The sequence below is a fragment of the Hirundo rustica genome, chromosome 4 (genome assembly GCF_015227805.2).
Source record: "Hirundo rustica isolate bHirRus1 chromosome 4, bHirRus1.pri.v3, whole genome shotgun sequence".
NCBI classification, from domain to species: domain Eukaryota; kingdom Metazoa; phylum Chordata; class Aves; order Passeriformes; family Hirundinidae; genus Hirundo; species Hirundo rustica.
Genome location: NC_053453.1, coordinates 13,856,322 through 13,883,819, shown reverse-complemented (window position 1 = coordinate 13,883,819; position 27,498 = coordinate 13,856,322). Strand labels below are relative to the sequence as shown.

The following is a 27,498-nucleotide window of genomic DNA, read 5'->3' as shown; positions in this document are numbered from 1 at the left end:
CATGTTATGATATTAACCCTACACATCCCACCTTCTCCTCCTTCTAGTGTTCAAAATACAGAGGGTAGCTTGAAAGAGAAATGAAGAAAGGGTACAAAAAGGAAAAATTAGTTTCTGCTTAAATATTTTGGGTGCATTTCTTTTTGGAAGTTATTCCCAAAAGGTTTTTTTTAAAGTGGTAAATGTGGAGGATATGGGATAAAAAACAAAACAAAACAAAAAAAAACCCCAGCTTATTGAATTTACTTATTTACTTCCTCTCTGCAAACTCTTAAATAAGATACAGTATTTCAATTCTTGTAGGAAATCAGAGATTACTTGGACTAAAAAAATGCTTTAAATGGGTACAGTTGAATGCAGCTATTTTTTGGGCTAGTTTCCGCAAAAAAACCCAGTGAAAATATGTTTGAATATATGTTACACAGTAATTTCACATAATCAGTTATTATCAGTCAGATAATAACATTTCTAGGTAGAATTTGGATGATTATAAGTGGCTATTCTTTGTGGAATATGAAGCTGTAGTATTATATTTTTAGTCTTCTGTTTTGGTAAGCTAAGGCATGAGCCCAAGTAAACTGAAGTACTTTACAAGTACTTTCTTTTTAAGCACAAAACCAGCTCTGGCAATACACATATGATTGATAATTTAGCAATGTAGTGGAAAATAACTTTTTGTTCCCTTAAAACTGCGCCTTTTTTTTATAAGCTACTTCAGAAAAGTCCTATAGAAAACCTAATTTTTTATGTAATATGTTAGTCAAACTAGCTCTCATATTGAGGAGTATGATCTGCTTTTTTATATAAGATAATAGTTATTGAGAATTAGCATTTTAAATATAGCTGGTGACACACTGATCGGTTTATATAACAAGAGGAGTGAAATCACGCTCATTGATTTTGCAGCTTTTTGTTTTGTTTCCCCTTTCCCGCCGATGTTTCATTGAATTTAAGATATTTTTAACCATGGCATGGTGCAAACAACTTGAAAAACTTGTGTTTGGATGAATATCTTAATTCTTGCTTGCAGTGCTATGGATGATGATAACTTCATAAGGCTTCTTGATACTTCAGAGCAGGTTTAGGATGAAATTGAAGCAGACAATGTAGAACCAAGGTATGCCATGGCTACCCAGGAAATGCAGGAATACCAGAGCTAGCAGCATTGGTGAGTGGTTTGTGACAAGGCAATTGCATGGCTAGAACTGAACATACTGGAAAATAATAAGGGGCAAGAAAAATTATCTTCTACTTTAGCTGTGGCATTTAACAATCATATCTATGTAGATAGATGGTATGAATGAAACATTTCTATATGAATTGTCCTTGTGTCACACTAGATATCAGTGTGAAAAATCTAAGCCTTTGCACAGGATTGACTTGGTTGGTTGGTTGTCTTTTAGCATCAGCTCATCCATGCTTTTTTCCTTCATTTAGACTTTTACTCCTATCCTGTCCTGTGTAATTATTCAAAGATGTGTATTTTCCATGTAGAAATTGTGGATCTGAGATTGTGTATGCAATACTTTTTACTTTTCTTAAGAGCACTGTCAATTTTTGGACCAGCATGAATTTTTTTTCCCCATATCAAAAGTTTCTGAACCATTCACTGAAGGACATCATGCAAATGGCTTTTTCTGTGTATGGTAGTCACATGCTGGAGAATATTGAAATAGGTGGGATATCTAAATATGAGGTCAAAATGTGCCCAGGTTGTAGCTGCTTAATATTCAGAATACCTCTGATCAATACTGTTTATGAATTAAGTTTAAAAACACCATATTGTACAAAATGGTGAATTTGGGCTATAGAAAATTATACCCAAGTGCAAGTTTTGCTTAAAAATTCTTTTATATTTACAGAGAAACTGAGCCATACAAATATCTTTAAAAGTTTGCACTTCTTTAAGGCTATTTATTTTCTAAAAAAAGAGGACTTGAATATTTTTGACAAATATACACATGGTGTTACGCTAACAAACAGCCATGCAACATATATCTTACATAATGAAGAAATTGAATATACAAGACCTACTCTGTTTAACATATATGTTGAAAATATACAGTCTTGCCAATAGTTAAAAAAGTTTTTCTTATTTGGCAGTATTTTTTTACAGTTTGTTCAAATATTCCATTTGATGTGTTTTGGTGAATACTGAAATCTAGTCAGTGACAACCTGAGGTACTAAACATTTCTGCCTTACTTCGCTGTCTTCAAAGGTAATCTTTTTGTTCCTTTTAGGCTCTATCCATGAGTTGTGTATTACAGCGTTATTTGGCATGGGATCTGCTTCCACTATTGAAACAACTCGCTTTTTCATCTTACTTTTCAGAACTTTCTGAAACTTTTGCCTCGTGAATGCGTAAAGTAGAGGGTGAAATATAGTTGTTCCATATGCCATTACTAGAAAACATAATCTCAACTTTACCAAAAGGTCACTTGGGCCCAAACATAAGATAGTGGTGTTTAAAACAGAGATGGGTGTCCAGCAGAGAAGGAATGTTGAGATAATCAGAAGGGACATTCTGAAGACTCTCTTTTGCCGTTCTCGTCGCTCCCGGTGCCGTTTTACAGCTCGGCGTAGAGCAATTATGACAGACACAGAAGTCCTTACACCAAAGACGACATTTTTTCCTCCACTGCTGTGGGATACATCTGTAGTCTCATGCTGAGTGGTCAAAGAAATAGTTTTTTTCTTTCTATTTTTCTTCTTTTGTCCCGTTGTAAATCTTGTACCAATCCGAATATTTAGGGCCTGGAGTATTTTGGTGTATGTAATTAGCATTACTATAACAGTGAAGAAAAATATTGGAATCTGAACGAGAATGTGGTAGTACATTCCTAGTTCAGTGTGGTACTCGTTTGTACTCACGCACAGAAGTGTCTTATTTTCCCAAGTACTTGCACTTTGAAGACTGAAAAAGTTGACTTCAATGAAAGGAATCAGGAAGGAAAAAAGTGAAATGATCCATATTGAAGTCATTAATATCACAGCCCTTCCCATGGTCAGGATTCGATTAGCAGGTTTTACGGAGATGTCGTATCGGTCCAGGGTGATAGCGAAGACGTTGATTGCAGTTGAAACGCTTGCAAAAGAGACACAAGCCTCATGGAAGCAGCAGATGAGAGCAGTGTTACTCTCCAGTGATAGCAGAAGGATAACTATAGTTAGAGGAATACATCCCACACAAATTATTACATCAAGTACATGAAGGTTCATTGTAATTATGTTACTGACAGAATTGATTAAGTTGGATTTCATACAGTAAAGTACCAGCACAGTGAGGTTGCTGCCAAGTCCCAAAACAATTTCTAACATCAGAAATCCAGTGAGAGAAACTTGAAAGCTTAATGGATATGACAGTGGTTGGTACATGTTGGTATCGATGTCATCAATGGCATCTTGAACAGTAATGTTAGATTCGGACTGCATGTTGACTTCCAGAATGGGGGACAAACACATTCTTTTGTTGCAGCTGGTTTTTCTCCTGAAAGGTGAAATAAAATATGGAACTATTTGATTTCTTTTTTTAACACTTATTGTCGATAAATGCTGGGGAAGGAGGAGGGAGGAAAAGCAATATTCTTACCAAACTCTTCATTTACAGTATGTTTAGAGCTTTAATTGGCATGGACTCAAAAGCCTGAAGATCTAGAATAAGGTCCTTACTTTTTAAAAGAAAGCAGTATTTGTTTGAAAAAAAGAAAAAACAGTGAAAAGCTTCCACTTAGGGAGGCAAGCCTTTGTTTACAGTGATGTGGTTTTTCACAAAGGGCTCATTTGTTGAATAAACCATACTTTGTGCGTAGTCTTTGTATTGCTTTGAGGGTCATTTTAGAAGAATGTTGTTAAGTATTAACAAATTAGTGATCAGGGTAATTTTAAAAAGCTCTTGTGGAAAAAGAAGTGATAGGAACATGGAGCACTGTTACTTATGTATCGTAAAAAGGATGTTTAAATTATTGATGCCATTTTATCCACCTCTTATGAGGTTTACAGTAGTGTTGTGGACTGAAATGTGATGTTCTGTAATTGACCAGATTTTTACAGAGTTTAAACCTTTTGTTCATTTTAATTTTCTGTGCATCTTTGTGTATGATGCTTGCCACTACAACAATTTTATATAAGTATATAGAATTTCAAATGCAAAACTTATGAGGGTTTGGGAAATTGAGTTTATTATAAAATACTAAGTTTTCTTTTTCTGATTTGAATATTCAATTTCTTCAAGAAATCTGTGCCTACATGGAATGGAAGAGTATTTAATTTTATTCCAGAATGTATTTAAGGGAATATTTTTAGCAAATAATACTTAAAAAGAAAATTGTCTCTTTCAGGTTTTGTTTTTGGTTTGCCTTTTTTTTATTTTTTATTTTTTAAAAGCTTCTATTAAACCCAACAGATTTACATGCATAGAATGTTTCTCTTAGGAGTAAGTAAGGCTCAAAAAAGTATTTATTTTATCTAGCAGAATTTTTATTTTGTGTCTCATCTGCTTTAGTTTTACACATGCGGGTAAGTTTTAAATATAGCATCTGCATGTAATACATGATGTTTGTATTATTTATGTTGTCAGCCAGCTCTTGGGTTTGTAATTGATTGAATAAATAAAAGAGAGGTTATTCAATTTCTTGTTATGATAGTGGAGATTTTTTTTTTCTAGGTAGCTTTAAATTTAAGAGGGGACTTATTTGGCATGAAAATAAATTTGAATGTCAACCTTTGTTCTATTCTGAATACATTAAAATGGATAGCACTAAGGTGAACAAAATTGAGCTCTTTTAAAATTAAAGTATGAATTAAGCACACTTGGGATACAGTATGCAAATGGATTTCATCTGCAGTTCTGAAAAGCCTCAATTGAACAATACTATTAATTGCAAATTGTATGATGAAAATTCTTCGTATTCTTCAACAGTTACTTCACATGTGCCTCTTAAATAAAAAAATATGTAAATTAGAACGTATTACTCTCAGGTGTGAAATGAAACAAGAAATATTTCAAAAGCTTTGTTTCATTTCTAATTTAGGCTACCTCTATCTGTGTTACATTAACCCTCAGGAAAATGATCTCCTCTTGCATGCTGTCCTGGCTGTGAATGGATTTCAAGAAACCATTCCAAATACATTGCTGGATAAATGAAGTTCTTTTGTATTAGCAAAAGCCAGGAGGAAATCAAAACCAGATCGGCTAAAACAAACGACAGTCTCACCCTAACATTATAGCAACCGAGATTTTGTGAAAACAGAAAACCTCAGCTGTGTTGGGCTGTCATGAATAGATTAAACATCAGCTCCTTGTTGCATTGCCTCGGCTGTGGGTGCAGGGAAGCAGAACCGTGGGGACAGGAGCTCGTTCAGCCAGCGCCGCAGCGCCGGGGCACCTACCTGTTCTCTGTGCCTCAGGGGCCTGGCACAGCGTGGCAGCAGCTTGGCACAAACCGATACATGGTGTCACTGAGAGATTTTTGACACGCACTGTAACCTGGAAATCAAGTGGTAGCTGAGCTCTTATTTCATTTCTTGTAGGATTTTTGTTTTCCTTTTTTTTGTTCCTGCAGTTCAGCAGCAAAAAGTTCTGATTAAACATGGGGACTTCTTAATTGCCTCAGATACTTCTACAGACCAGACCATTTTCTATTTGTGTGTTCTGAGTTTCAAGCCAGCAATAACAAATAAACCTTCTTTTAAGTGATGTTAATTTCCTTCCCCTGTTGCATTTTGTAGAAGCCTGTTTTTATTTTCCAGGTTTAAAGAAAAATAATTTCTGATCTCTGTTTTCAGAATATGTGTAGACATCCTTAGTTTATGGTTGCGTATTTCTTTCTGTAATATTCCTGCTCATTACTTTTGAGTGATGGCTTAGTGAAAGAAGTTGCTATACATCATAAAATCCAGTTCATGTGCTTTGAGAGTAACCGTGGGTTACCTAATTTGGTTTATTTTGATTTAAGGGGAATACATAACATCATAAAATTGAGAGAAAAATATCCATTAGTCATTATGACAAGTAAGTTATTTAATGAGCAGTATAGAAAAAGCTTGGTTAAACCTTTATTCAGCTTGCTGGTGAAGTATGCATATTCTCCTTTTGGGATTTCATGTTTCATTGTCTCTTCATGCATCAGTAGTTTCCACAATTCTGGTTTTAAATTATAAATCCCTCTTTAAGAAATGCTCACCATTTTAAGAATCAATCATTGCACTCTTCTTTTAATGAAAATCTGAGCAGATGTGTTAGTCTTCCATGTATATTGTTGAAGTGTCATGCACAGAAATGGTAATGCAAGTGTGCTCCATGTTTTGTTTTTAATTCCTTTATGTCTTAAGAATACATTTTAGGGATGCATCCTGCTGCTTGTAGGTCATACAGCTACAAAGATACCCGGTCAACTGCATTCTTCATATTGTCAGTTGTAAAACTGAATTAGTTGCTGCATGCCCTTGTGAAGGGGAGGAAAAAAAAGGTTAAAAGTAGGGCTTATCATTTCAAAAATAAAGTAATGCAAGAATGTATTTTCTAATGTCACTTAATTAATGAATAAAGGATCTCTAAAATTGGACTTTATAGATTACATAGAAAATCAGTTAGCCTGCTCTCTGTTTGCCAGTAAAATCATATTCTTCTGTCAGCTTACATGAATTTAGGTTTTTTGGACAAGTTTCCTGTTCTCCAGATAGTGCAGGTTACAAAAAATCCTGGCTAGAAGTGATAACTGTTGGATGCAGAGTATCTGTGACTAAAGCTAGAAAACGTAGTTTTTTAGCTCTGGTGAGCAGGTAGTTTATACATACAACTCTCTTGTCTTTTAATGAGAAACTGAATTAATGAGCCTTTAAAAAAAAAAATGCTTGTGTTTAATTTGCGCACTGATACACTTTCCTTTCTTGAAATAAATGTTTAGTAAATCCAAGCTTTTAATAAGTGGCTTGAATGTATAGGAGAACGAAAGAAGTTGTTAAAAAAACAACAGAAAAGGGGGTTTTCCTGAGCAATCAGAAATTAGTCATATTAGCCAACCTTCATAAAGCAATAAGTATACACTAATTACAGACTACCTGATCCTTCAAAGAGTAACTGAATAAATCTGAAACATATTTAACTGCCAATATTTGGAAATACTGCTGAGGGAGGAGAAGCATATTCCCGGTTGCTTTATGTGGTTGTTTTCCCCAATACTGTGAGCTTAAACTGTACTGTCTTCATGTTGTACGAACAAAACAGGTTCTTAATATTCTATAAGACTTTCATACAGAATAACATTTTTCTATCATTATGTTTTTAATGGAGAAGGAGAAACAGCATTTAAATATTTCCTGGTCTTAAACATAACAATATATTACTGCTTAATATCAGTTGAATCTAATCTCTTGCCTTTTTTTCTCCAATTTTTAATTTGGTTTAATGTTGCTTATTCTGCATATTGTAATAAGGAACAGGTCTTACCTCCACTAAAGATTTGGTAAATTCTCGATGCAGGTGAAGCAGTTCCAGGTTGGAGGGATTCATTTTGTTCACTTGTTAGCAGAGTAGAAGGGAAAGAGGGTTATAAGCATATCTTCAAAAAATGACCTTAATGAAAATTTGTGCCTGTACTGTGCCATTGTTTCAGCATACTGCTAATGTATACAATTGCTTTAGTTCTGGTTTACAGGCTGCTGCAGTCTCCCACTCTTCCTACGGTAGAATCAATAAGCATCTGAAAATGCATAATGAAAGTAATTTAACATACTGAAGGCTTCTTGTCTCCAGAGACACCACTGAGATTCAAGCTTTCTAAAAAAGAAGAGCAGTGCTTCTGAGAGGAAAGCTTGCGATGGGCAGCTTTTGCAGAATGACAGCCTACCTTGTCGCTTCTCCTCACTGCAGAGAGATGCAGTGCATTCACTAATTTTGATTGGTCAGTGATGTTGGGCTTAAATTGTGCTTCATATATGGGATTGATGCCCTCCCTCCCCCCAATTTATATAAGGATTCTTTTATAAAAGGACTAAATTTACAAATGATTTATGAATTCTGGAATATATTAAGGGTATGCCTGTTTTTTTTTTTACCTTTTCACTCTTTACTTTGTGTACACTGGAAATCACATGGCACTGAAAAAAAAAGGGATTAAACGGTTATTACTTCAAAAGCTTCCAACAATCTGTATTTGAATTTGTCTACTTCCCATTTTTGAGCCTTTTAGGTTTTGAGTTTTTGTTTGATTGTTTGTTTGGTTGGTTTTGTTGGTTGATTTTTCTTGTCTTAACATTCTGAAATAATACTGCCTCTTTAAGCCATGCTGAATTTCACTATACATGTTTCCATGCGAGTGGTCATGTAGCTTTTGTAGCAATATATTGTATTCAGGACAACTTGGTACCCACGTGTATATTAGCAAAATTTATGCTAGGACGCACCGAGATTATTCAGACCCTGATAATTATTCAGACATGATAATTCAGTTGCTTCATGATCAGAAAAAAATGATTTTTAGGATCCATCACTATGTACAATGTATGTATAGTTGTGGAGGTTATTAATTTTGTTGAAATGTAAACTTATTAAAAAAACTTGTATGTTCCACATGAATTTTGCTAGAGACTCGACAGGTTTTTGTAAGGATGTCTTTCTTGTATGGTGTTCTTGACCTTCACTTTGCAAGGGATGTCTTTATTTTCACTTTTTGTTTTGCAACTTATTTATGAATCTGTTCTATCAGTATAAGCAATGCTCAGAACCTCATAATGAGAAGTATAGCGCAATACCTGTTTTGATTAGTACTGGTGCTAAATAAATCTTGGAAATAATTTCAGTATAAACCCCAAAACAGTATTTTTCAAAATTGGTTTGCTGAAACAAATAGTTTAAAAATATCTGAGTATAAAATGCCCTATAGATAATTTATAATCTGAAATGAGCATGGGGCTTTTTTTCACCATGATTTAAAAGATTTTTAAGTTTTTTTTTTTGTAAAGTGTGATAAAGTACTAAATGTTAAAGTAGAGTTCTTATGTAAGTAACCATATTAAGATGGTAGTTTGGGTCAAATTTTGGTGGGGTCCTCTGGTTTTAGGTTGTTAATGCAAATACAGAATGCAGTTGTGTACCTCAGATGTCTTTCTTTCTTTCTTTTTTTTTTTACTTTTTGTTTCAGCCAGACATCCAATATATTATTTATCTTTAGGTAACAGCATGCTTTATTTATTTTTTATAATGGCTTCATATCCATCTAGCGTGCTTCCTCTTCCGTACTCTTTTGCATTCAGAAACCGTGTAAATAAAGATTGCAGAAACTTTGAACAGGGATCAGTAGGTACCAGCTGGCTATGCTGAGTAGCAGCTGATTGAGCCCTTTGAGCTGTCTCTGTATCATCTGCCTCCCAAGAGCTTGAAACCAGCTATACCAGCATAGCTCTTAAGGGTAATGTGATAAAGAGGATTCCTGAAATGAAAGCATAAATACTAATATATTAAAGAGATTTACTTGCTTCACTCTCAGTATGACTAAGGATAAGTAAGGAAGCCTGTCTAAATTTAAACAGATGAATCTCCATCTCCCTTTTTAATTCTTCAGTGTGTGCCTGAACAAAGATGGAGGTATCGGAAGAACTGTACTGTTAGAAAAAGGTGTAAACACAGTGGAAGATTGTAACAGGATTTTGGGTATACCATGAATATATGGTTCAAATGCAAGCAAAGGGGTCACAAAAGACTACCTGTATGACAGGAGGTGATATTGGCAGAAGTTTTATCTGCAAGAAGTGTTTGAGAGGAGTGATAAGGAGCTGAGTTGTGAACATATATTAAGCTTAAGTTTTCTGGAGACAGAATCAGGAAAAGAAGCAGTACCATATGGAGGCAATCAGGAGTAGGTGGATGGATAGACATGCTTATAAGCCATTGCTGTGCAGATGCTAGTTAAGATGGTGTGAACAGATGACTTCATCCTCAAAGGGTAGATAGGGAAGAGTGGGCAAAAAGAGCCATGTGCAGGCACCCAGCATAAACAGAAAATGTGCTGTTCTTATACCTGATTCTATATCAGTACAGATGGGGGAAAGAATTTGACGGGTATTTTGGCTTTTAGGGTAGTGAAAAGTGGGGTGAAAAGGTAATGAGAAGGTAGAAGTATCAGGGAACAGCAGGAGTCCTACACCAGGAGACTGATGATGAAGGGTTTTTGGATTGAGAATGGCAACACAAAGGAAGAGGGAGCTCCAGATGGTAACAGACTTGAAGGGTTGAGGCTGCTGGGTCTGATGTGGGGGGAAGAGAAATGCAGAGAGGCAGGAGCTTGAATCAGGGTTGAGCACAAGGATGTAGCGGCATGTGATTGAAAAGAGACACTGGGTGCACACGGGTAGAGAGAATGGCAATTGCCAAAACACACACCCCAGTAGTACTTCTAAATTCAATTCAGGAGTCATAGCTGTATGTGAGAATATATTTTTCTGTTTTGCTGAGAGGAAGTCCAGTAATTTTCAAGTTGTAGTGTGTTCCTTGGTCCTCTTCCATCTTTTATCTACTGTCTTACTTTCTATGCAGAGGAAGTAATGTCCCAACATTGACTGTTACTGCATTCCGAAATGGTGGTAGGTCATCTCTAGATCTGATGGTCAAAGCTTTGCTGTTGAGTTTATAAGATAACCCTGAATCAGTTTCTTGAACTGCAGTGTTTTAAATAAGCTTAGTTTGTTTAAAAAGACTCATTAGTCTCAAAAGGTCTAGCAGGGCCAAAGGAAGTACCCAGTTCTTAGAATGGGATGAAGTACCCATAAGAACTGGGTACTTCCTTTGGCCCTGCTATCAGAGTCCTTGATTTTGGAGCTTGAGAATTCTTTTAATGTGTTTTAGAGTTTAACTTTACATAAACCTACTGTAGACTATTTTAACATCCAGATGTCATAGATCTTCATGAAGATCTTTATTAGCACAGTTGTGAGACTGTGTCTGCTCACTTCCCTTGTTGTCTGCATTATTCTTTTCTTCATCCTGAATACTTCAGCAACTTTCTTTCTTTCTTTCTTTCTTTCTTTCTTTCTTTCTTTCTTTCTTTCTTTCTTTCTACTGCACATCTTGTTTCCTAGTCTGAATCTTGCTGCTCATTTAGTGACTATTTAGAATTTTACTGCTTCTGGTGTAAAAATGTCATCTGTTTTCATATTAGCAAGAGACTTGAGATCCTAACTCAGACAAATTTCTTAGTGCCAGATAGTGTCTTTAGAGCTCAAGTTGCTTTAGAAAATTAATATTGGGTGGTTTTAGAAATCCTGCCCTGGGATTGTTGTTCAGCATTATTTACATGGTGCATCTGCATAATTTCAGCTAGATAGCTCCTCTGTACCTTTCATTTACCTACTCTGAGTCATGCCCAGTTCTAACCTAGCTCTTCTGAATATTTTGTGATTTGTATCTGTTCTAGCAGTTTGTCATCTGTATCTAAAATTGTTTCTTACCTTGTATCTCAGTTTCATCAATAGTCAGTTGCAAAGAACATTTTTTAGAATATTGTTGAAAATTCAGTAACTTCTATAGTATCAAGGAAAAATAAGCAATGGATAATAGCTGTTCGAGTTTGGGAGTTGTACTGATGTGCTCTTGCTACGCTGAATTTGTAAATGTGTTCTGCTTTCTACCTGATACTGAAATTGCAGCTTGCTGGTCTGGATCATGCTGGAGCATGCTTTCATGTAGATACTGACTCCTGACCCATACACAAGATCCAGTAATAAAGGGGTTTATTATTATTTAAGAGTGATATGCTGAATCGATGACAAAAATTCTGTTAGGATTTGTAGATAGTACTATTCTGACTGAGATGGTATCATGGTCTTTCTTTTTGGCTCAAGTGCTTTATTCTGATTTCTTTTATCTACAGAGAACTGTTTTAAGGCTATTATTCCTTTTCTGTAGCAAGGACCGACATCCAAAAAATTAATTTTCCATTTGGCATCTTACCTTTAAAGTTTATTTTCTCATCTCCCTTACTGTTGCTTGCCATCTTGCTTTGTTTTGGTATTTTTATAATGATTTATTTAGGTCGGGTTTTACAAGGTTTTTTTGGTGGGTTTTTTTTTTTTCACTTTTCTAACATTCATGTTTCCCTTGACAGGTAACAGTCCTTCACATGGGACTTTGTTGATCTCGGTTCTACCACTGTAGAATTACATCCCTGGGAAAATCTGGATTTTCCAGATAAATTGTATGTTGTTTCACTGTGCTTCCTCTTGTATTTGCAAAGACAATGACCTCTGGAAGCAGCAGAAAGACAAGTATTTTTAAATAGATAAAGAATAGATTATGTAGAAATGATGAATATATTAGTACATATATTTTCCATGTTTATGTATTTTTATATCTAATGTGTACATATTAATTTTCAAGATTTGGCATTAATGATAGTATAGCGGCTTAAGTAGGGAAAAATTAACTATTTTTGCCATGGAATAAGAATGTCTTTTAAGATTCTTTTGGGTTTGTATAACTATTAGGCATAGGTTATTTGTTCAGTAGTATTCCATGTTAGAACAACTGTTGACCTTTTCAGCACTGGAAGGTTCTGTACTCATGAGGAAATGTGTAAGTTGGTGAATGACCTTTAGCTATTAATACCAAAAATGTATTGTTTTAGTTTCGCACAACGAGGTGATACGAAAGAAGAATTGCAAACCCATTGCTTGCTCACTCATATGTTGGGAAAATATCCTTTTTGTATCATAACAAAAAATTTGGTCAAGTGGTACAGCTAAATCACGGTCCTAGTGCATTATTGCACAATTATTTAAACATTTTAGTGGAAAGAAAAAAAAAAAAGGCAATATCAGTTATGCTCAGGAGGGAAGCATGGCTGGTAAATTTAATAGTAATTTAAATAACATGTCTCATTCCAGCTTTTCTCCATGGAGGTGGTTTGTGCTCTAGTATAAATATTCATAATGAGTAGTGCTGTATGTTGTAGTAGTTTTAGGCAAAAGTTTAATTAGTGACTATAAATTTCAGGATATTTTTTCATTTTTCTTTAAAAATTGTAATATTGCTATGAATTTGGTTTCTCCTTCATTAAAATTTTGTTTTGACTATTCTGAGAACTTAAGAGGTTTCTGCTTTTGTAAAATATCCTTAGTTCTAAGTTGGTAATTGTTACTGAATTTTAGTGAGGATTTTCATTATTATGGAAAGGCTTTTGGAATTCTGACATCATATCTTTTGTATGGTTTTGAACATACAGATAAAAAAGGCACCTGCTCACATTGTGTGAGCCTTGTGGAAGCGTGCCTGAAAGAATGTTTGTTCCCAAAGTGGCAAAAGGGTTTAACATAGTAGCTGAAATGTTCTGGAGCTGGAGTCCTGATGCTGTGTGGTTACAGAATGAGGAAATTCTGTCTTGTGATTTGAAGTGCCATGGGATTACTTACCTTTCTTTCATGAAGATATTTTGTATGTTGGAGGAAGTTTGCAGTGCTGTTCCCTGCTGCTGGATAGCTCTGTTGCCCAGCACCTCCAAGTCTCAGCTTCTGGCAGCTCTGTGTTTGTGCATTGCACAGCAGCCTTGGTGCAGATGTGTCAGGAAGTGTTCTGCCTGGCTGATTATGTTGCTTTGGATTGGGAGGCAGCTGAAGTTAACATGCAGGGTTGAATCTTTAGGATCTGGTTCAGGATTCTCCGTCAGATATCATAGTTGTGAAAGTCGTGTGTAGCCAGGTATGCGGGATGGGCAGCAGCAGGAGCGGTGCTAGCTGCCCTGTTACAATCCCCTGGTGCAGGAGTTTGGTTACACACCTTCCTTGCTGTACTATCCTTTAAGTAGAATTGCTAATTTAAAACAAAATGAGAAAACAGGAAGATTCTCTCTAGAATTGTTTATTCGGCAGAGATCTTGGATAGACTTTGTTTCTAGTAATTTCGTAAACTGAAAGGACGGTACCATTGTCACTTAAGACAAAGTGTTCACATGGTGTGCCAAGTAGCGAGCATTGTTCTAGCTGAAATTAAGAGACAAATCTTGGGATCTTAACTGTCCTGTAAATAAAGAGTGAACACAATATGAATAGGTATCACTTGTCATGTCCCTTTAATTTTTTTAAGGCTATGACAACAGTGTAAGAGTTACCACCAGGGTTACCACCAGGGTGACTTCATATGTGTCAGTCTTGCTCAGGTAGCTGCTTGGCTGATTCAGTTTGGAAGCACTACAAAAAGTGTGTGAAAAGGATCTAGTAGGTTTACTACCCTTAAAATCAAAGTTCAGTGACCACACACAGTAACTCTGCATGTGACAGGAGCATACTTTGCCTTCTTCAGACAACAAAATAAAACCTAAGGACAGTAGTTAGATTCCCCTCGTTGCTGTGAATGTCTGATATAAGCAATTAATATAATGCCAGCCTCTGTGTTCAGTTCAAATGTAGGAAGTTCTCCACATCAGTCTGACAGTGGTGATATTCCACAAATTAAATTCTCAATATCTGAAAAATTATATGCAGTATGTTCTCTTGTCTGATTTTTTAAATGATAAATTACTCGGTTGTCCCCTCTTTGTCACCTTGGTTCTTCAGTTGTTTTTACAAGGTCGTTCAGGGAAACGGATAAAAATCTGTTTATGTAGTGCCATAAAAAGTCATGAGAGAAGTTTAAAAGTAATAAGCTATAATGATAAATGCATAATAATATGGAAATTGAACTAATTTAGTGCAGTGTGTTGGCTTCACATTTCCTCTACTAAAAAAATATTCATTTGATTGATGTGCATGTTGATCTAAATTTAGATTTGTGTTGGTATCATATTCAGTTTATTTTCGTTCTTCCTCTGTTGTTTGGGTTCATTAATTTTCATGATTTGTATCCATAATATAGTTGGGGGTTTTTTATTGATTATTGAAAAGCATCTCTAACTTTCTTAACTGGATAAATGAAAGAGGAATATAAACCCCTTCATATTTTCTCGATTTTTTTGAAAAACATATATATTGTAGCTGTAGAATCTAAAATAAATACCTAAACTGTGTTAAAATGCATATATACACATGCATATGAAGAACTAATTTTGTCTGTGAAGCTTTCAAATATCAAGGATTTTTGTGCCTAAACGAGAGTTTCAGTTTTTTTCCATCTTCTGAAGTATTTTTAACCTCACTGCATAATTGTTGTCTTTGAAATCACTTACTGTAATACTGAAGCAAACCACAGCTTGTATGAAAAATGCTTTCATTTGCTGTTTTTTTGGGAGAAAGCTGAGAGCAGTGGTGTCAGTGGTATGTCTGAGGAAGGGAATAATGTTTTGCGTTGTATATGGTTGATGCCTGGAGCTGGCCTTGTAGTCATTAGGCTTGAAGCCTAAGTTTTATTTTACTAATAAAATCTTGGGAAATTTAAAACGATTGTTCAAGACATTTTTATTGCACTGATGGATGGTGAGCAAATACAGGTTTATGGAGAAGAAGCTTGTCACATTCTTCGGCAGCCTTCGCTGATGATCTACGTAATCAATTAAAACATATAGGTAGCATGAGTTGCAGTGATGGGAGCTATGAAGTGTAATTGGAATAGGAAAAAGGAAAAATGTTATGTGCATTATTTCTGGTACCTTTCAAAGTGAGAAGCTTCACTATTACTAGGTAGGCTGGCAGCTCTGCTACCTTGTCTTAGGAGCTCCTGGAGGAAATGTGGAAGATGGAGAGTAGCAACAGCAACAACCCATCAACAGGAAAACCATGTGAGTTATTACACACTCAGTTATGACTGCCTGTTACCGTGCTGTCTTTCTAAAAGAGAAACTGCTGTTCTGACACAAGTAGAGGTCTTTTCTAATTCTCATTCTTTCCACAGTAGATATGGTGCCCAGTGAGAATTTATTCCCCTGAGAGACAGCTGGATATGGAGAACATTATTTTATCTTACTAATCAAGCAAATTAGTTTTAATGCGAGGAAAGAGTGAAAGGAAAGGAGAGCCCGCCCTTTGAAAGCAGTTACCATTTTAAACTGGCTGGTTGTTAGGCTTGAAATGTTTTTCTTTGAAGTTGCTTTATGCTGTAATACCTTTTCTGCTGCCTTGCTGTTGAAGTAAAAGGAAAACTCAGGGCTTTCTGTTCCCCCCAGGGTAGTTTTTTTCCCTGCAAATTTTTTCTATATTCTTCAGAATTTTGTTTGCCACCATCAAAAAATTCTAGGCATTTACCTGTTTACTGGACACTTGCTAATACCTTGTTTAATACCCACTCTGAAATCTTGAAGCTTGCATTATCTCAGTAAGACTACAGGTCTAGGGTAGAATACTTCAGCAGGGATTTTCCAATGGTGTGCGAGTGCATCTTGGACTGTCGGTTGAGTGCATACCTTGAGACATGTTACAGGCTGTGATGATAACATTTGTGAGAATATAAAAGCCACTCTCAGTAATCTTGAAGCCTGTAGGCAAAGCAGCTATTACAGTGTACTTTGAGGCAATAAAAATTGATACTAGGCAGAGTTTTAGTTTGTATTCAGTACCCTTAATGTAGAGCGAATTTATATGGACAGTTAGAGATAGTGTGGATTAACAGTTAAACTCAGGATTTTAGCTTCTTGTATGAGGTCCATGACTGCAATGCCTGAGCATCCTGTATCTGCTTCATAGTTTCTGTTCACATTATTGTGTTTTTTCAAAAAACAGTTTGGTTATGTCCTAGATGCCTGGTGCAGATCTGGAAAGGTTGTCTGTATTTCATTAATCTGTCGAGTCTCTGTAATACAAGATTTATTTCTTTTTGAAGAATGCATGGACTATAGAAAATTAACACATTTATTCTCTTTGCAGATCTTTAAGCTGAGATTTTTAATGACTAACTGGACTTGACAAAGTTAACCAAAGAAATGCTTTGGAGTAATAAGGAGAGACTTGAGGTTTGAGTGGAAAAAATAGTTCATGTATCTATCTCAAGACATAAATTTATTTTTTTCTGAAGTAAAGTAATGTATTGGCGAAGTCAGAATATAAATTATTTCTTGTGCTAACTTTACTTCTATCTAAATTGCTTTAAGCCCTCAACTGCATTGGAAGAGGGGTGGGGGAGCAAAACAAACCTTCAGAACATGCAAATAATTAATGATATTTTAAAAAATGTATAGTGATGAAACATTATAGAAACACTCTCTACTTCTTCACCCATCTTTTCAAAATTAAACATCCCCCCATCTCTAAGGAAACAGGCCTTGCAGCATGCATTATTTTTAAACACGGGACAAAAATGCAAAACTCTTTGGAGAATATTTCACCTGTAATTTGACGCTGAGAAGTTGTGGCTTCCAAGCATCAACTAGGAAGTTAAATTAAGTGTAAAGATGCTTCATAAATAAAACCTATAACAGGCAGTACCATGCAGTTTAGCAACAGTTAACCAAATCAATATTATGAGTAGAACAAACTGGACATAATGATTTTTTTGTGTGGTACTTTGGGTTGTGCCATACTGAAAAGAAATTGTCATTAATATATTAGGTGTCTTGTGTTGTGCATTTCCCCTTTTCTTATCCTTCCCAGTACCACCTTACGTGTGTGTGATGTGGCAGAAGGAAGAAGGATCCTATTGAGGATGGAGTTAGTTGCATGAATATTTGATGAGAACTAAAGGAGTCACATACAAGGACAGGGAAACAGGGAGAATTGCTGCAAGGGTGACTGAGCTGCTCTTCAGATTTATTTATATAGGCTTTCTTCATTTTCTTAATGAACTTTTGCTATAAGTAGACGGAATGTTGAGTGTTGAATTTTATGGTTGCTTTTGTACGAAATTGCTAAGAGCTTGACTTGTAACCTTGCTTTAAGTTTTGGGCTTTTGAAAAAATTCTTCAGCTCTATCAATATTTCTTCCCTTTGGTACCACAATATAATTCTATTGGGTACAATTGCCACATACAGGCGCTGGCTGAATGGCATCCTGTGATCAGCTGGGCACAAAATTGCCTTGAATAGATTTGATCCACAACACAAGGAAATGAAAATGGAAGTGGGATTGATCCCAAAAATTCCATGAACCAGCAGTTGCAGAGGGAACTGTGAATTGTAGAGTATCCACATAAAATTGCTAATCTGTAGTTTTAAATCTTGTTTAAATCTGTGACTATGATACAAAGTTTATTTTTCTGTGCTTGCCTGAAAGCATCTATATTTTCAAACTACGTTTGAAGATTGGTGAGAGCTGCTAGATGTAGATACTAAAGAAATTAATTCACCAAATCACTAATATTTTTAATTTTTTAGATTATTTTTGCAATAAATCCAGCTGATATAGTTTAATATTCTGGTTTTGTGCAGAGTCTTGGCTAATGCATCTGTTGAATGAATGAATAAATAAATGGAAAGAAATGCAGTTTTAATTCTGGAAAAACCTATTTTTATGTTTTTGCTTATAAAATTGGCAGCAATACTCTACTCTAGGATAGCGTTGGTTACTGACATGGTGGAATAATAGTAGCAGTTAGAAATGAACATGAATGTTGCTGAATTTTACAGCTTGAGCTTTTATTGGTTTTAAGTAATTTTAGCGCCTGCAAAATAATGCAAGATGTTGGTTTCTCTTTTGACAAATATTACACATTCACAGATCAATGTATAGCTTCCAGTTTCCATTGATTACTATTACCTAGTAAGGACTTGTTAGATATCAAAGCAATGAACAGTGTGAGCAGGTCACAGACTGGGTCTGTGACCTGCCTGTTTGACAGAGGCTCAAGAAAGCAGCCAGGCACCTATTGTTTTACTCTCTGAACAGAAACAATTATTTCTTTGTCTGTGTTTTGGCTTTTGAATTCCTACTGAGTTGGTAATTTATTCATTTGTTTTGATATTTGAATGATATTTGAACTTTAAATGAGGAAATTCTGTTACGCTTCTTGTGGGAAAAGAAAATTGTATCTGTACAGTTTTAATTACTGTACCCAAATCTTTGCTGTTCAGTTTAGCTGATACGTACAGGGCTACTCAAAATGCCTGCTATGTCCACCAGCCAAGGCATTCTCAGCACTGTTCCAGCTCCTCTACCAAACCTGGGATTTTGGGGTGCTGACTCAGCTGGCACAAGACAGCTCTTGGTGCTCTTGAGGAAATCTGTGATTGCTCAACTTGATTAAAACTGCTGTCACCACTGCCACTGACAAGCAGTGCTCCACGTGAGGCCACATGTTCAGCTGAACACTGTGTACAGAGTAATTATTCTGTAACTCCTGTCATAGACGCACCAGTTATATTTCGTATGCATGTGTGTATGTATTTAAAAAGTATAAAGTGGTTATAAAAATGACTTGATTCATTGAAGTCCTACAAAATACACGCTTTCTGGCAACAGAAATAATGTATTTGCTGAATTCTTCAAATGGAGATTCTCCAATACATAGTGCTTTCGTCAAAGTGGAATCCTGCTTCTGGAAAGGTACCAAGAAAGAATGGTGAATTTGAGGAAATGTACCCCTTACCCAGAGACTTTCCAAAATAACCTTTTTTCCCAAGGATGGGCGGGCTGCAATGGTGATGGAGAAATCAGTTCAATCTGTAGTTTGAATGGACATTTTTAGTTTCAATGGACATTTTGTCCCCGGTTTTATTGATTTTGACAATGGAGATAATTTTTCCCCCCCTCTTCCATTTAATAATTTTTTTCTTTCAACATTTATTCTTCTTAAAAGCATCAGAAGTAGTATTATCTGTATGGACATTGGAAAGGAGAAAAGATGGACACAAATCTACTTAGAATCTCAATCTCTTATAAAATTTTGATTTTTGTACAAATGAAGTATTAGCATTCCTGTCTTCTTTTATATTTTTAATAGAAACATAGAATCATTAAGGTTGGGAAAGACCTCCAAGATCATCAAGTTCAACCTTTGACCATACACTACCAGGTCAACTAAACCATAGCACTAAGGTCCAGTTGTTTTTTGAGCACTTTCAGGGTTTGTGATTTTACCACCTCCTTGGGCAGCCTTTTTCAATATCTGATCACCTTTTCAGTGAAGAAACTCTTCATGATTTGGGATTTTCCTTTGTGTAACAAAACCAGTTCCTAAAGATTAAAGAAATTACAAATTTATAGTTGAAGGTGTGAGAAAGTTCTTTCCTTCACTTCTCTCAGTTTGGTAGGTTTCCTAACCCTCCATTTCTACTCGTGGGCAGAAATAAGTCAAAGGGGAAAAAAACCCAAAACCAACCCCTGTTGCAAAAACAATTAATCAGCTGGGAATGGATGAAACATTGGACAAAGTCCTAGGGTGGTATTAGGTAGAAAACAAAGAATGATATTTCTGTTATAACACTGTTCACAGGACTTGTGTGGTAGCTGGGTTTAAGTGCAAATTTGTTTTTCAGACAAGTTACTTTGTATTCAACTTCTTCCCTTTATAAAAATGCTTAAAATGGTAGCCAAAAATGCTGTGAGAGTTTAAGATGGGAACTGTAGACAAGTGCTACCTTCTAAAAGTTATTTTAAAAATACAGTCTCTATGGTTTGTGAGCAGTTTTACAAACTGCAACCTCGCATGATGATTGAAAAGCAGTAGGGAAACTGATTTAGCTTCCAAGCTTCATGCATCAAATGCTTTTTTAAATATCATGAAAAAGTGCTGTAGCAATTGCATGTGAATATGGTGTTTTCCTTTCCTTAACTGTTTAAAGCTGAGCATCATTGGCTGTGTAAATATTGATAGCTTTAAAGACCGGAGGAAAAATTACTGTGAAAAACGTAATCTGGATAGGCTCAAATACTGCAATTTCAAGACAAGATCTTAAACAGAATATACTAAAACTAAATTTAAGTAATTCTCCCTTAATAATAATAAAATATACAAGTCTCCATGGTGCCCCATCACCTTTGTGCAGAAAATGGCAGCATGGAAAAAACTGCCACTGCTCAAAGGATGTTTTACAATTACAGTAGATTGAAAAAATTAACAGTGCATGAAAACACATAAAATTTCTTCCATTATTTATTAAATATTAACTTATTTGAAACACAGAGTGATACTTTGCTCATGTTTGAAGAAGAAAACCTCTGAGTGTTAACCATTGTGTATAGTTGTGCATGGTTTTTAAATGATCTGAAAAATTATATCTTCTCAGGCTCTTTTTAGGATTACTTGCTTGAACTTACATTAAAGCAAGCATGAGTGAAGAAGTGGTGTTGAAGTAATGCTCTCTTTTCTATTTGTAATCTAGATATGATCTTAGATACATTAAAAAAATAATTAATGCACTAGTTCCCATAATTACTGGAATAAATTCATTGATGTCTGCCTTAAGCTGATGCTTATAAAAAACCTGCTTTTGTAGTTGATCATGGTAATATAAGAGAAAAAATTATGATTCTGACATTATGAATATGATAAATACTGCTCCTATCCATATTACCAAGGCACACACATCTACCTCTGGTGAAATGTAAAGCACTATGTTGGCTTTCTAGTAAAATACTAAATATTAGAAGGAAATATTTCCTTATTGGTGATTGCTAAACGTGTGAATAAAACAGATTTATGGATGGTAGGGTTTTCTGTATGTTTATTTAAAGTTTCTATCATACTGTTATGCCACACTTGCAGTTAGAATAGTTATGCATTGAGTTCTGAGAAGAGTGATCTGAATCTCAGACTGAAAAAAACAGACTGGATTTTGAATCAATTATAGCATTTTTAAGTCTGGAGAAGTTTATTTTTAGTCTTGAAGGGAGTTCAAGTGGCAAAGATGTCTTACAGTTTCTACTTTATAACTGTGTGTCATCTTGGACAAATCCGTTTTACCTTCATTCATGGATGGATTAGATAAATTGGCAGCTTGCTTAGACAGAACAAAGAAAAGCACAAAGAAAAGGCAATTCTGTCTTGGAACATTGCACTGCAGCCCTTTCACCTGCTTCTGAATTGCAGTGAAAGACACTTTCTTCTTCCTTTTGATCTGAAGCTTGATTTATGAAATAATAGTTTACTGTTCTATAGTAGCACAGAAATCAGGGTTATGAGGTTGGTTCAGAAAGAGGGTAAATGAAAAAAAAGGACAGGTATACATACCTGTAGAAGGAAAATAGTTATGCTGCTCGGTTTCCCTGCATAAGTGATCCCACTTGAGAAGGCACAAGTTCAGTGATCCCATTCTTAGAGAAGTTCTCTGAATTCTTGCTCAGAAAATAAGAAGTCATTCAAATCTTAAAGTTTATGGACTTGAGCTTCTGTTTCTAGCCTCAGTTTCAGGTTTGAAAGTCTGAGCTGTGAAAGTTTTGGTTCATCAGTTTCACAAATTCTGAAGTGTTACTTATTTAAAGCAGGTTGAGGTGGTTGTACCAATGTATTATGTAATGTTGTACTCTAAAACATTCTCTCTACCAAGGTAGTCAGAAGAAGTTGGTTTATGTCGCTCTGTTGTAAAATATAATAGGTGACCTACTTTTGTACTTTCCACATGGGAACAGAAAGAACAACACTATATTTATGTACTTTGAGATCTTCCTACACATTTTTCCATCCTTTCTTTCTTTAGGTTTTTCCTCCTTTTTTGTATTCTATGCCCAGAAATTAGAGATTCAATGAAATAAAATGCCTTAAGTTTTTTCATTTGACCAGGTACAAAATATGCATAAATTTCTGTTAAATATAATCCTAGATGTATATTTTCACATTTCTTTGAAAAAAGGATTTCTTTTTTACTTATGTTTCTTTCATATACCTCTGTATTTGTCTCAAGTTTAGGTTTTTGTATATGTTTCACATATTTTTTTGTTTTAAAATTTGTTCTTAAGAAACTTTTTGTTCTTTTTATTTAGTTTTTAGTGTTTTTTTTCCCTTGGTAAGGGATTAACTCAACTCTTGCATAATTGACTGTGAAAAATGTATTATTAAAATTGATACAGGGAAAATGCTGTTATATGTATAGCTTAAACTAGACTCTTCTCCTTGCGCTGACCTTTTCTACTGTATAATAAAACATCCTATTCTAACCAAGTCAGATAGCAGAAAATTTTCCGGCAGTAATGTTTTTCAGATTCATGGCATCTGTTCAATTGGCATTTATGAAGCACTTGGAGATACTCAGATGAATGAGGCTATGTATGTGTTAGAGGGCACTGTTAGAAGGAGCAGCATGTATAAATAATTGCAACTTGGACTTTTATAAATTTAGTCGTATAGAAACCATCCTAAGTAAAACAGCCTATGAAAGGCAAAACATAAGCATTAAATTCCTTGGATGCCTTTTATTGGGAAAGCAGGATTCATAAAAGCACAGTATGTTGCAGGCTTTATTTCACAGTTCTGCCAACACGAATCCAATCTGAGCTCGAGCACAGCTGCTATTCCTGCCAGTCCTCCTCACTCTCCTGATGGAGCTTGATCAGCTCTCTTTGTTTTCTCTGTTCACTTAAAATGAACGCTGTTTAATGATCTTCACTAATGAATTTATGATGTCCTTTTCAGAGACTTTTATTTATGGAGTGCTTCCCCTCCAGCATTAAAATATCCTTTACTGACATAGTATAGAGTAAGGTAATGAGAAAAAATAGTTGTGAAGTTCAGGATGGATTGTGATGGATAGAAATACATAGAGAAAACTAGATGTTCTTACAACAATTGTGCTATTCTTTTTATCCCTGTAACACAGTTACTCCTCCTCCGCCCCCCACACAACAGATTTGTAATGAAAGAATAGAATCTTGTGCAGGCTGCAACTCCCAAAGGTAAAACCCACAGTACTAGACTTCCATCTGTATAACCTATTTTGTTTCAGGGAGATTTCATTTAGTTTTCCTTGGTTAAATTAGTCTGAAATACTGTCTTTGCAAGTTCATTAAAATTATTCTATAATGGGCGTCTACTGTAATTTTTGAAGTTCTATATTCAGTTTCTTGGTGGTGGTGCTTGCTATTTACCTGATGTTCCTGTCATCCTTTCTGCTATGTTCTGATGTTTGTCAGGCTCTCTTGCCTCTGCACTCACCTTCATGACCAGTAGTGTTTTTCCTGACCTGTGCTCCATAGCAGTCTTTGGCCTTGTCCCCTTCCACCCTCATAATAAAATACTGGAATAGAAAAAAAAAAGTCACCTGTATTAGTTATGTGTAATTGGAGTGGCGAAGGTAATCCTCTTTGGTTGAATAATATATTTTTATAGCATTTAAGAAGATTATTTCACCAGTATAATAATCCGTAATGTTTACATTTACCAAACGTAGCCCTTACTGATTTGTAAGGGCTTTTATCTGCTTGGAGAAACTAAAGCTATACATGTAAAAAAAAAAAAAAAAAAAAAAGCTTACCAGGGAAGGGGATAGTGCTGGGTTTTCTTTCTATTCTGCAACTAGCATGCTAAAATGTACTGGATCAATACTAGGAATCAATACTGGATAGTTTCTTATGAGCAGTTAGGAGCACAGGAGGCCTAATCCTGATGAGATCTGCACACTTGGATCATTTAATAACCCGCACAGCTACGGGGGCAAGTAAAGCCTCAGTGCTGAGTGTAGGACTGGGCACAGGTTGGTGAGAGCTTGGCTTACCTCATGTGGCATGAGCACTCATCACTGCTCCACAGACTGGGAGTGCTCCAGGGCTTAGTGGCCGCTGCTCTTCCCTGGCTTGTAAGACACTATCATTATCCCTCTCCTTTGCCAAGTAATCAATCCCTCTCCCTCTAAAACATGAGCAAATAGCTGAACTAAGTAAGCGAATTACTATGAATATATACAGGATCCATCCAGGTTCTTTCGGGAAGGGCAGTGATTGAACATTTGAAAAAAGCTGGTGACAAGTTTTATCTGAATAATCTGAATGTGTCTAATTGCCATTTAAAAACTTTTCCCACAAACAGTTTATCCTTACTGAAGGTACTTGTTTCAATACCAGATAATCTGACATCTTTTCTTTCCAAGCTTGTTGCTCTGCTCGACTGTTCTTTAAAGAATTTATATTTCTGCTTTGAAATTTCTGAGTGCTTTTGCCACAACTAATTTGTGCATTAACTTCTTTATATGTTGAAGGCATGTGCTAATTGGTACTAATGAGTTATTGAGTAAATGGAAATCTGAGTAAGATACTGAAAACTTGATGTCCGTACAAACCACAACTTTACAGATTCATATACAGAATTTACAAAGTTCTGTTTTTTATTGCTTTAACATGAAGCTTCCTACACACAGTGGATTAGAGACTGATTTCCATCTCCGGTTAGCTGATAATAAATTGTTCTCCTATGATTCTTTTCTCCTTGCATCTCCACCGTACATGGGTGCTTGTTCCTTGCATAGGTGTATCCAGAGGAGTGAGGAGCTGATGCTGAGCAGTGGCTGAAAGCTCCTGGGGTCATTTTCAGCAGAATGCAGAGGTGGGGAGGAGATGACATGGCTGGGAGATGAGGAAGGGAGGGAACAATGGCAGCAGGAATGAAAACTGATAGCATAAACTGATGTGGAACTGAAGCACAAGAGACCTGGGGTCTGGTACCAGGTCTGTATTTTCCCTTTCTTAAAATCTGTAGTATGATCATATTATACACAAGTAGGTGTCTGTCTGAATTATTATCTTTCTGTGGAGGTCCCTGAAGACTCAGCAAAGGAGGGGTGGGTGAAAGCTAACATTATGGCAGAGCTCAGAATGAGTAAATGGAATGACTCATTACCTGGACCACTGGAATATTTGCTTATGACAGAATAATTTTGAATATGGGACATAACAAGCAAAAAGGACAATCAGAAATCTAAGCACTACTCCTGGAAACAAGTTTTACCATTTAATTTTTGCTTTATCTCTATTGTAATAGCATTCCTTTGACATTGCGCATAGCTATTGATGTGATCTGCTTGCTGTGGATTGAGATTGCCATGGTATCTGTTAGGGTTTTAAATACATTTTTCTAAATGTGGATGAGAAAATTAAAGTAATTAATTTTGCATGGACTCTGAGACAAGAATTGACCACAGCCATTCTGCTAGCAAAGTTTACACATTCTTTTTGTCATCCTTTATAACTGATTTTCTGTAACTACTAAGGGAAAGACTTTAATAAAAAGTGATAAACTGAGATGATTTTTAAAATAAGGTTACAAGTGTCATAAAGCATAAATGTGTTAACACTATTGAATTCTGTAGTCTTTTTAATACATTTTAATTTTACAAACCAAGTAAAAGGTAAAATGCAAAAGACAAACCCTGAGCAACTGTAATGATAAGAGTCAATGGCAGAACAGCTTTCCCATGTAAAAGAATGGTTTCATCTTTGTTTTCTCTTTGTCAAGTTTATTCCACCCCAAGATCTGTAGAGTCCTTAAGCCTTCCAGCCTTTTTCATAGTTGAGCTGAAAATCTTATATGTGAACATAAAAAATTGAAGAAATGTTGATAAAATTTTTTCCTGAACACTTCTAACTGTTATTGTGATTTCCTTATTCTGTATTTTTAAAACTCTTTTATACTTCATTAGCTATTTTAGCAGCACAAAATATCTCCTTTCTGTCAGAAGCTGTCTTAAAATTCTATCCTTCATCCATCCACCAAGCACCTATTGTTATTTTTTGAATTTAAAATTAGGGCTTAATGTCATAAGCCAGTAGAAATATAGTACATCTAATATAAGTATTAGTGCTATTTTTAAAACTTGCAGAATGAGAGAAGAACAAAAGTGAGTGGCAGTTGGTATAGTTGCTGGGACATGGAGAGGAGCCCTCCTGTTTGAGCAGAGGCAGTGAATTGGGGTTAAGCATCAGACAATTATCTGCAGTTTTATTCCTTGATCAATATGCAGTTGTTTCTTGGTCTTATTGATCTTTTCTGCTTATTTAATGTACTTTCATTTTATGAGACCTATACAATCATTTAATGGAGTAATTTGAATTGGGTTTGTATTATTTTCACTTGCTGTGACATTGGTTTTAACATACTGGGTTCATTTACTGGATATCTGTACTGTTATTGCCATTAAGAGAAGCAAGAATAGCACATCTACAGGACCAGGCAACTGTCTATAGCCAAGCGTCCCATGTTAAATGATTTGACCTTCTTCAGAAAGTTGCACACACTCAGTATCTCTATTTCAAAATGTCAGGTATTGTTCAGTAGTTTATTTGGAGGTTTTGTTGTTGTTGTTGTTTTTTCCTGTTTGTTTGTTTGCTTGTTTATTCTGACAACTGGGGAAATACTATTTCGCAGCAGAGCAGTTTGGTTGCAGTGTGAGCTGTGCTGAAGATCAGCTTGCTTATAATAGGCTTTTACTGAGCAGCAGCCCATGCACCGCTGTGTGACGGCATCATTCGTAATTCTCAGCTCGCTGTGTGCCTGGCGGTGCGTGCTCCAGGCGCTAGCTGGGAACCCGTGGAAGTGCCTCTTGCCGGGGAAGAGCCTCGTGCTGCAGTGCCCTGGCCTTGTGCTCTCGCAGTGCTGAGGTGCCCGCGTGGCTTCGGTCTGCGCTGCGCTACAGAGGTTTTGCCGCCATGGCTCTTCCAGATATTCCTTTCAGCAGACACGTAATGGTGCAAATGCATTTTGGCCAGCTTGGGCTGTGTTAACTCCGGA

General features: G+C 35.8%; 2 protein-coding genes across 6 annotated transcripts in view; one reads left to right on the top strand and one right to left on the bottom strand.

Moving 5' to 3' along the window:
- The window catches only part of COG5 (component of oligomeric golgi complex 5), a 179,355-nt gene that overhangs the window by 29,463 nt on the left and 122,394 nt on the right, over positions 1 to 27,498 (top strand). The window lies entirely within an intron of this gene.
- Positions 1,833 to 7,891, bottom strand: GPR22 (G protein-coupled receptor 22). Of its 5 annotated transcripts, XM_040061609.2 has the most exons (4): positions 7,849 to 7,879; positions 7,449 to 7,701; positions 5,390 to 6,444; positions 1,833 to 3,488 (listed from the first exon to the last, which is right to left on the bottom strand). In XM_040061609.2, exon 4 carries the CDS (start codon positions 3,461 to 3,463, stop codon positions 2,162 to 2,164), a length of 1,302 nt encoding a protein of 433 aa, XP_039917543.1. In that variant the 5' UTR covers positions 3,464 to 3,488; positions 5,390 to 6,444; positions 7,449 to 7,701; positions 7,849 to 7,879; the 3' UTR covers positions 1,833 to 2,161. The 5 variants fall into 5 exon arrangements, with proteins under 5 accessions (XP_039917543.1, XP_039917541.1, XP_039917542.1 ...); XM_040061607.2 differs by lacking the exon at positions 5,390 to 6,444 and having other exon boundaries at positions 7,849 to 7,891; XM_040061608.2 differs by having other exon boundaries at positions 7,449 to 7,869.

Coding starts and splice junctions, on each gene's coding strand:
- GPR22 (XM_040061607.2), bottom strand. CDS start 3,463: ATGTGTTTGTCCCCCATTCTGGAAGTCAACATGCAGTCCGAATCTAAC.